General features: G+C 63.0%; 1 protein-coding gene across 1 annotated transcript in view; it reads right to left on the bottom strand.

The window, feature by feature from the left end:
• The window catches only part of Acsf3 (acyl-CoA synthetase family member 3), a 14913-nt gene extending 4907 nt beyond the window's left edge, over positions 1 to 10006 (bottom strand). Inside the window, exons 1-4 of the mRNA XM_077105692.1 lie at positions 9854 to 10006; positions 5825 to 6739; positions 4870 to 5025; positions 386 to 619 (exon numbers count right to left, since the gene is read on the bottom strand). Coding sequence (XP_076961807.1) covers positions 386 to 619; positions 4870 to 5025; positions 5825 to 6592 — 1158 coding nt within the window. The 5' untranslated portion in view covers positions 6593 to 6739; positions 9854 to 10006. The remainder of the gene's footprint in view (positions 1 to 385; positions 620 to 4869; positions 5026 to 5824; positions 6740 to 9853) is intronic.
• Positions 10007 to 10418: the final 412 nt, after the last annotated feature.

Genomic DNA, 10418 nt, shown 5'->3' with positions numbered 1-10418 from the left:
GGGTGCTCTACCACTGAGATGCACCCCAGCACTTCCTATTTTTTTTGAGACAGGGTCTCATTAGGCTTGTGACCCTGCTGCCTCCGCCTCCGAGCTGCTGGGATGACAGGTGGCCCTGGGCTTCCCTGCATCATTGTAGTGCAAGATTCATGACGGAAACAAGTTTGGGCTAAACAATTGTTGGCATTTTTAAATTTGTTGGGTATATTTTAGAATATAAACGGGTCTTCCAAAAACTACCACAGAAGAGAAAACCTAAGCCTAGCTCTAGAGAAGGCAGAGCAGATGGAGACAGACCGAGAAGGCCAATGGACACAGATGTACGCGGCAGGGAGGAGAAGAGATGGAGACCAGGACACGGAGAGCCACACAGGGACCAAGGCACGGGCGGGCGGCCACGCAGCAGCACAGCAGGCCTGTCAGCTGCCATGGGACCTTCCTGTGGGACGGGAGCCTCCACCCACCTGATGTTTTCTTCACAAACGGCACGCACAAAGTCCCGGACGTGAGGCTGGGTGAAGTGCTGGTCATAGTGATCCAGCAGCTTGGCGTATATCGTGGGCACCGCCATAAACATGTTAATCCGGGGAGTCTCAGAGCTCAAGAACTTCTCCCAGACCTGGGGAGAGAAGAAAGTGCCCTGGAGGTGGCTGGGGACAACCCAGGATGTATGCTGGACGTGGGCTCTTGTGGCAGTGCTCACCACAGCCAGACCAGACCCAGGCCCCTCAGGGCTCTCCGAAAGGCACGCGTGTGCCCAGCCCACGGGCAGGAAGAATGAGCCCTGAGTGGAGCAGGGGCCCAGGGCTGGGAGCAGGTCAGTCTTGACGAGGCCACCATCAGTCCAGGAGACTACTGTGGCCTGAGGTCAGCATTGGCTAGCACAGTCAGAGAAGGCTTTTGTTTACCCCAAGTCTCTCGCAAACTCTGTGCCTACCCCAGGACACTTGCATGTGCTTCTGTGTGAGGATGGCCGGTCTTTCCCCGCTCGGGCTTTTCCATCACACCACCAGCTGGATGGGAGCAGGGAAAGCTCCAGAGCCCTGGCCCTGTCCCCGGGGAGGCCCACATGGCTTAGCCACAGCCTTGGAATTAGGCACATTGCAGCAAATCTGCAGCCCAGCCCGCGCCCTCGCCCCCATACCCGCAAACGAGCCCTCACCCCAGTGGCCTGGAGAAGAGAGGCACTGCACGCAGGGAAACAGCAGCAGTCACTGAAGACAGGGCCCCGTACCCCAAGCCTAAAGCACGTGAGATGCTGAGCATCAGCTGCAGTGGGCCTCAGAGGACAAAGGTCAGCGCTAACAAATGAGGACATCAGAACACCAGGCAGTTTAGATGCCAAGGTGGACCAAAGTGGGAAATGGAGGACTGCAGTGAGAAGCAGAACTGCAAGAAGAGCCACTGTCCAGCTGGAAGGCACACCATCCAGACCAGGGACTTGCTGGGCAGACTCAGCAACAGACAGCACCACAGAGGAAGGGTGAAGGGGGCCCACGTGGGCGGCCTGAGTTTACCCCTGGAGCTCGGGTACGGACGCAGGGCCAGGGCTGGCTGTGACGGGGAAGGGCCAGCGAGGCCACTGAGGGAGAGAGGGAGCGGAAAGACGTGGACTCCAGGTGTGTGGACGCAAACCCCAGGCTGCTAGGACGCCCCCCCACGCCGAGCTGCGGCTGCTCGTTTGGGCAACAGCCATAGCAGACCCTCGTTTTACGCAGAAGGGGAGGGGCCCAGAAGAACCAAAATCAACCTGGAAAGGAGAGTGAAGGTGGAGCACACCCAACCCCACAGCCGGCTCCAGAGCAGAGGCCACCACCGTGCGATGCTGGAGGTGCCCAGGGCAAGGAGCTGCGCCAGCACTGGGAGAGCACAGCTGCCCACTGGACGGCCACAGAGCAGAGGAGCCTGAGGCCTTCTCCCACCCACACACAGGCGACAGGCGTGGGCGGGCGGCCTGAGCTCCTGTGCAGGGACTGCAAGGCCCCTGGGGGACACCCGAGAAACCCGTCGCCCAGGTGGGAGGGAGAATCCCTGCGGCCAACTCACTGCAGGCTACACTCCTCGGCAGGAGAGAACTGGTGCCAGACCCGTGATCTGCCTGGAGGGACCCTGCTCTGGTCAGGCGCTCAGGTCCTGTCCTGATGAGGCCCGCTTCCTCCTGACTTTGTGAAGAAGCTTGGCCTGTGGCACAGCACGGCCCTGCAGGCTGCAGGTGAGGAGGAGCGGGTGTCCAGGGAGTCGGCTGGTGGTCATACTGGACACTATCAGGGTTGCCTGGGTGCAGTGACACCCTGACCCCATGGACAAGAGGCAGGGGCAGCCTGAGCCCCTTTCCTGGTGCCCAGGGAGTTTTCAGCTGCTGCACTTTGGGTGCACGAGAGCCTGGTGCTGTGGACGTGTGGCAGACACCTGGTGTGAGCACACCTCAGCGTTGGACACAGCCACCCCTCGCACTGTGGGCCCTGCCCCGGCCCCCTGGCTGCGCGCCACCCCTTCCCACTCGTGGGCTGCACAGCCTTGGCACGGCATGCAGCAGGCCTGTCTGCTCAGCAGGGCCTCAGCTCGGGGGGGCTCTGCCATCTGGGCACTTGGGGATAGGCAAAGGGCAGCTGCTCCTGAGCCAGGGCTCCCACGCGCACATCGTCCGGGGGTCACCGGAAGCAGCAGCGACAGTGCTCTGCTCTGTTCAACTTGGCGGAGGCAGCCGGCCCCCGGCCCCGCTTCAGCAGCAGTCCTTACAGCAGCCCAAGTGGGCTGTGCACTGGAACTCCCCGGAGCTGGAGTCTGCAGCGCCGCCCGTCCCCGTCAACCACCCCTTCAAAATCACCATCACAACCCAAGAAGTGGCCAGAGAAGCGCTATCTGGCATGAGCAACCGACGGAGGCCCTGCAGGGTCGAACATATAGACTGCTCTCCAGAGGTGACAGTACCTCCACCACCTCCCACACCCTCCCAGGCACGTCATGGACCCTGGCAGCCTGAAGTCCCAGGGACACAGCAGTGCAAGGCCTCAGACCACTGAAACCCCACCACAGCTGTCATTCGGCACTTCTCCTCCACAAGCACCTTCAACTGAACCCCAAGACACCGAAAGCTGGTCTCACTGACAGGTTCCAATTCACGGGAATCTCCAGGACTTCGGAGAGCGGCAGCCTTCTGCAGTCATAGCGTCAGATTTGTTTCCATATTGAGTTCTGACTGGACAGTTCTCAAAAAATCCCAAGGAGGTATCAAGAGTTGCAAACATGTAAGAATTTATCCCCTTTATGAGCTAATGAGCTGGGTGCAGTGGCACAGCCTGTGAGCCAACTGCTCAGGAGGCTGAGGCAGGAGGATTGCAAGTTCAAGGCCAGCCCCGGCAACTTTTCAAAACTGGCTCAAAATAAAAATAGGGGGGGTGGGGATGTCATTTAGTGGTAGAGCACTTTCTTAGGGTCCAGGAGGCCTTGGGGTCAATCCCCAGAACCACCAAGAAAAGAAAATAATAAAAATAGAAATGGCTGGGAACATACTCAGTGGTAGAGCACTTGCCTAGCATGTGTGAGGCTCTGGTTCATCCCCAGCACTGCCAAATAACAAAGCAAAACAAGACCTGATGTGACGAGTTGGCCTACAGTGTCACCAGATTCCAGGGCAGAGACCCCAGAAGAGGAACCCCAGGGCAGAGACTCCAAGGGAAAGACCCCAGGGCAGAGACCCCAGAGGGACCCCAGGCAGAGATCCCAGAATAGACTCCAGAACAGAGTCTCCATGCCAGGGGCCCAGAAAGAGGCAGTGGAGGCCACCCGTGCTGAGCTGAGGAGTGTGGGCCTGACTTCCAAGGCCCCCGGCCTCTGGTCCAGAGGAGGCAGGGGCAGCTGGGCCTCTGGAATGCAGGCCACGCACTCTGCACACAGCGGGGTGATGTGGGCTGCTGCCCATGTGACCACAGCAGGTCCGCCACAGGGAGCGCCTGGCCTCTAGCACAGGACAGAGGCCTGGAAGCCAGGGGCAGGGAGAACGGCCAGGCCTGCCCGAGCTCAAGGGGGCACTGACAGCACCTCGCTCCATGGAGACGGCAACCGGAGAAAGAAGGGACCCAAACCAGCCTCTTGCAGGAAGGAAGGCCCTTTCTCTTGGTCCCCTCCCAAGCAGGGTCTGTTCTGCCCTGGAGACACTGCCCTGCTCGGGGACTCACCACCGCCACCTCAGCCCAGGGCCCACACTACCAGGGCACCAGGGAGGACCACGATGCTGGGAGACGGAGGAACCTCCAGCTGGACTCCCCACAAGAACCGCGAGCAGGGCTGGGGATGTGGCTCAAGCGGTAGCTCGCTCGTCTGGCATGCGTGCGGCCTGGGTTCGATCCTCAGCACCACATACAAACAAAGATGTTGTGTCCACTGAGAACTAAAAAATAAATACTAAAAAATTCTCTCTCTCTCTCTTTCTCCCTCTCCCACTCTCTCTTTAAAAAAAAAAAAAGAACCGCGAGCAACACAGTGGCTGCCAGGGCCACGATGGCCCCACCCTCCTCCCTGCGCTCCAAACCTGTCACCCCACCTGGTGGGGGGCTGCCGGTGGGCTGAGCCGAGGGTCTGGGAATGGGCAGAGGGTGCTGGATTACCCACAGGCCTCAGGAGAGGAGCAAGGCCCAGGAGCACAGGCCGCCTCCAGAAGCCGCATGCAGCATGGGCCTCCCAGGGAGCCTCCAGACAGAACCCCCCGCCCACACCGTCCGGCTCCGTCAGACCCATCTCAGACTCCGCACCCAGAGGCGTAGCGGCATGAACACAGGCTGTCCCAAACCCCCAGGTCTGGGCAGCCTGCCCCTGGGTGGGAACCACAGCACGAAGTCTGCCTCGGCCTCCCAGGGCCCACTGACTCACCTGCTGAGCACTGAATTCGGGCAGCATGACGCAGGTGGCTCCCACCCAGAGTGGACAGAGCAGCTTGTTGACCACGCCATGGACATGGTGCAGAGGGAGGACGTGGAGGATCACGTCGTCTCTGGTCCATGCCCAAGCGTGGACCAGCCCAGTAACCTGCAGGGGACACGGCAAAGGCTGCAGGTGTGCCCCCAGAAAGGGTCAGAGGCCCTGAGGACAGCCAGCTCTGTCCCTCCCCTGGCTGATGAAGGGAGGTGAGAACAGACCGAGGACTTGTGACTTCACCGCTCACCAGGGATGGGGGCACAGCCACCCTCTGGGGCTTTGGCAACCCTGGAAAGGCCTCTGCAAACACCCCGTGTGATTTTGGCCCCTGTCCAGGCCCGTCACCCCATTGGCCATGGCAGGCGTGGCCGACTCACTGAGCAGCTGTGGACCAAGCCCCTGTGAGTCCCTGCACCCCTGCTGGCCTCTCTACCTGGAGAGCAGTCCAGACAGACCTCCAGAAGAGCTGGCTGCACCCCTGCCGCCTGCCCAGCCACCCACAGCGATGGCCCCATCCTACTGCTCCCGCAGCACGAGGCTTCACCGTGCACACGGCTGCTGTCTGAGGCCAGCAGGGGACAACCCACGTTCTGCCCACATGGGGGCTGAGGCTGCAGAGCACTGGAGGGCCAAGAGAGGGGCAGACCTGGACTCTGTTCCTGCCTTCAGCTCCAGGCCCTGACCCCGAGGCCTGAGTCACGCCACAGTGGCCTGTTCTACCTTCACGTGCCCCACCCTGCTGTCCCGGTGAGGGAGGCTGAGGTCATGCATCCTGTGACCCTCTGTCACCAAGAACTCAGGCAGTGTGTGCAGGGTGGTGAGCTGTGAGCAAGGGTCAGGACTAAGCCACCCAGAAAGGACCTCACCCACAGGTCCATCAGGATGGCATGGGAGGACGCAGCACACTCACCACGGCTGCTATGTTGCGGTGGGTGCTCAGAGCACCCTTGGGCCTCCCTGTGGTTCCGCTGGTGTAGAAGATCATGGCGCCCCGGTCCCGCCACTCCCACTCCCACTCCTGCCCCTGCCCTTGCCCCTCTGCCGGCTTCTCTGCTGCCCCAAGGTAGATGGCAGGTGAGAGAGGCAGGAGCGGGACCCCCAGCCGTCTGACCACTGGGCGCAGCAGCTCCACGTACTCCTGGCCGGCCACAACCACAGAGCTCCGCGAGTCCCGGATGAAGTACTCCAGCTGGGCCTCCGGGTGCTTGCGGAACAGGGGGACCGCGATGCCGCCACTCATCCACGAGGCCCACTGGGCAATGACATAGGAGACATCATTGGCGCACAGGAAGGACACTCTCTCCTCCCGGAGGTCCCCATCCACACAGTTACAGAGCCTGCAGATCTCCCGAGACAGGCGGAGGCTGCGGTGATAAAGGTCCCTGTAGGTGTGGTGGCCATGCTGATCCACCAGGGCAAGCCTGTCCCCAAAGGCCAGGGCACGGGTAAACACAGGGGCAGTCCTGTCCGAGGGGGCTGTGGGGGGTGTGTGCAGGAGGCCTCTTCCTCTAGGTCTCCCGGGAGTCGGCCAGGAGGAGGCCCAGGCCCAGGCCAGGCGTGGGAAGGGCAGTCTCTCACAGCGTAGCAGGGCACTGACGAGCATCCTCCAGGGGTCACGGCCTGCGCTGGAGGGGGGCACAGCGTCAACACAGCCTCGCCACAGCACAGCCTGGGACATCTCTGAAGACCCGCCCAGAGGCCCTGGACTTCCAGCCAGAAGGCAGTCCCCCGGACACCAGCACCTGGGCCTTCCACTTCATCTCTGCGGTGGAGGGTTTTTCAAAACCACGCCAGGTTCTGAGCAGTGATGCAGCCAGGCGACAGCCTAGAAGCAGGGAGGACCCGACACACAAGGTGGCTCTTAACAACAGTGGCCCGCAGAACGCCAGGGAGGCCATGCGGCCCTGCCACCACGGGACGGCTGGGGCTCCTCCAGCTCAGGGCAGGCACAGGGGCTCTCTCCAGGCTACCCCAAAGGCAGCGTGGGGAGCTGGCGGCAGAGCAGGCCTTTAACGAAGTTCACCTGGCCGGCAGGCGCCAGTCTCCTCAAGTTGGAAGCACCTCTGCCTCTCCGCAAAACACAAATAACAAGCAGGTCATCGGCACCGAGCCCCTGGGAGGCAGGGCAGGACTGCCCACTTCAAGAGGTGCCATGGGACCCACCCACAGGCACTTGCGCCTCTTTCCAGACCCACTGAGAGGCCAGCGCCTGTCCCTGTGGCTTCAGATGGAAGACAGCTTATATGGAAGCCAAGAGATCCTGTGATCCTGGACTTTGCTACCATTCACTGAAACTGTCCCCGTGCTGCTGGCCACCCGCCCTGGCACTAAGTCCCTTGCTCCTCAGCTTCTTCCTGCCCTGGCCTCTGCCACTCCACCTGGCAGTGACTTGTGGCTCTGGGGGACTTTCAACAGCAGTGTTTGGACATGAAGACAACATTCAGCGTCTTGGGATTCTCCCTCTGCCCCTGGTTCAGGGGACAGGACAGCCATGCTGAACCCTGCTTTACAGATGTGTCCTAAGCCACTCAACCCAAAGTCAGACGGAGTCACTGGAACCTTCCCAGTCACCTCCCCCACCGTCAGGGAGACTAGAGGCCCACACTGGCCCTCACGGCGGTGGAAGCACTCTGCTTCCTGGGACACCAAGCCCAGCCCCCGCCCAGGGCCCTGAAGGTTGGTTGGCAGCACCTCTGCCACTGACAGCCCCTGGACACCAACGAGAACCACGGTGGGACATCTGGCTCCACAGGGCTGGAGGGGCTCCTGTAAGGAGGACAGGGCAAGAGGCAGCCGGGATAGGTCCCAGAGGACTGGGACCGAGGGAAGTCCATGTGGAAGGCTGTGCTTACACAGGGGTGAGGCTCTGCTGGGTCACCTTAATTCTGAAGACAGCTGCCACTTCACCCTCCTCTCAGACACAGGGTGCCGGCCCCTGCAGGCCAGCTCTCAGCCCCTCTGATCTCAAGTGCCTTCCTCCAATGCAATGACCCCTCCAGGACATCTGGAAGGAGCACAGCTGGCCTCCAGTGAGCACTGTCCTCCCAAACACGGTGCAAAGCGAGAGCGGCTCCCAGAGAACCTGCCTTTCAGGCAGGGGCCTCCACCTGGGCTCCTACACCAGTGCGGTCAGTGCTGACTGGGCTGGACACCTGCACTTCAGCCAGGCGCTCTCACAGCCCTGGCACCCCACCAGCCCGTGGCCGGCAATGTCACCATGCCCAGGAGTGAGGCCACAGCACCTTGAGGAGCAGGAGGATTGGGGTCACTGGACACAGGTGCACCAACAGCAGCCTCACCCAGGCCATCTGGACACAGGCCTAGAGGCCAGGCCAGCACCAGAAGGGCTGCCTCCTGTCCTGTCCTCTTGGTTTTCTGCACCTGCCTGAACCTTCACTTCCCACTAGTGACACTGGATACCAGGATCTGCCTCAGAAGAGGTGTGAGCAAGTGGGGGCAGGAGATGGGAGAGGACAGCCACTCCCCAGAGGGGCATGGTGTGCCTCAGAGCCCGCCCACAAAAATCACTGATCAGGACACCTGCATGCAAACAAGGTGGCCAAGGGCACCGGGGACCTGTGCCCGCCCCTGGCCCCTGCACTAGGGTGGCCCAGCAGTCCTCAGGCCTGGCCTCATGGGTGGGGGCTGCAGCACAGGGTCTTCCTCTGCAGCAGTGCTTGCGGCTGGGGGCTGTTTTCCGAATCACAGCCGGTTCCGTCAGGAGCCGCGCAGTTCAAACTTAAAAACCAAAAGGGAAAACCCGTGGTGGGAACCCACATCCATTGGGAAGTAAAATGCCATTTAAAAACGCCAACTGCAAGGGTCAGCTTCCGGCCACCCTGGACCCAGGGTTCAGTCTTCTGTGCAGAGAAGGTTCAGAGGCCAGGGCCGCGGGGAGCCGCCGGGGGCCACCTCGCAGGCAGGGTGGCAGCAGAGCGGCGGCCGGACCCCAGCGCAGCCCCCACGGCCGCTGCCCTCGCTCCGGCCTTTCCCGCAGATTCCGAGCCGCAGCCGCCCACACCTGGGGACAGCTCGCTGCGCAGCGGAGCGAGGACGGCGGGGACCCGGGGGGGGGGGGCAGTGGACCCCGGGGGCTCAGTGGATCCCGGGGCAGAGGGACGGCGTGGACCTGGGGGCCAGTGGATCCCGGGGCAGAGGGACGGCGAGGACCCCGGGGGCCCAGTGGATCCCGGGGCAGAGGGACGGCGTGGACCTGGGCGCCAGTGGATCTCGGGGCAGAGGGACGGCGTGGACCTGGGGGCCAGTGGATCCCGGGGCAGAGGGACGGCGAGGACCCCGGGGGCCCAGTGGATCCCGGGGCAGAGGGACGGCGTGGACCTGGGCGCCAGTGGATCTCGGGGCAGAGGGACGGCGTGGACCTGGGGGCCAGTGGATCCCGGGGCAGAGGGACGGCGAGGACCCCGGGGGCCCAGTGGATCCCGGGGCAGAGGGACGGCGTGGACCTGGGCGCCAGTGGATCCCGGGGCAGAGGGACGGCGAGGACCCCGGGGGCCCAGTGGATCCCGGGGCAGAGGGACGGCGTGGACCTGGGCGCCAGTGGATCCCGGGGCGAGGAAGGCGTGGACCCTGGGGTCCCAGTAGATTCCGGGGCAGATGGACGGCGAGGACCCCGGGGGCCCAGTGGATCCCGGGGCAGAGGGACGGCGAGGACCTGGGCGCCAGTGGATCCCGGGGCGAGGAAGGCGTGGACCCCGGGGGCCCAGTGGATCCCGGGGCAGAGGGACGGCGTGGACCTGGGCGCCAGTGGATCCCGGGGCGAGGAAGGCGTGGACCCTGGGGTCCCAGTAGATTCCGGGGCAGATGGACGGCGAGGACCCCGGGGGCCCAGTGGATCCCGGGGCAGAGGGACGGCGTGGACCTGGGGGCGCACTGGACTGCGCAGACGGCCGCTCCCGCACAGGCCCCCGCGCGCGCTCACCTGGGCGGTGACGACTAGCAGCTCTGCGGCGCTCGCGGGGTCGGGCGGGGGTCACGGGGTCACGGGGGCTTCTGAGGTCCCGCAGGGTCGACAGGTCTGGCCGGAACCTAGTCCGGTGGGAACCTAGTCCGGTGCCCAATGGCGTCCCCTGGTGCGGCGCGTCCGTCGCCCTAGCTCATCCCCCGGGCGTGGCGCTGCGACAGAGGGTTCCGGATGTAAACATTCCGGCGGGTCCCTGCTCTTGGGGCAGGCCGGCCCAGCTGTCACGCGATGCGCTGTCTGACCAACCTGCCGCGACAGGGGCTCTGGGCAGCTGGTGGTATTCGTTTTCACCCGTGTTCGTTTCTATAGGCACAGTATCTGCCGCTGCCTTGATGGACCCTAGTCTGAGGACCTCAGCTCCTCAAGATTAGAGTGACCAGCTGGGGGAAATGCAGATTGGGGGCTCCCTGGGCGTGCAGTTGGGGGCTGTGCCGTAAGCTCCGCGGGTAGTTCTAAACAGACCAAAATCTGAGACTGTCCTCAAAGAGGCCAGGAACTGGGGCAGGATCTTCACTGCTGTCAG

This window comes from Callospermophilus lateralis, chromosome 18, assembly GCF_048772815.1.
Source record: "Callospermophilus lateralis isolate mCalLat2 chromosome 18, mCalLat2.hap1, whole genome shotgun sequence".
Classification (NCBI taxonomy): Eukaryota; Metazoa; Chordata; class Mammalia; order Rodentia; family Sciuridae; genus Callospermophilus; species Callospermophilus lateralis.
The sequence above is the reverse complement of the archived record's forward strand: the minus strand, read 5'-3'. Positions and strand labels throughout refer to the sequence as shown.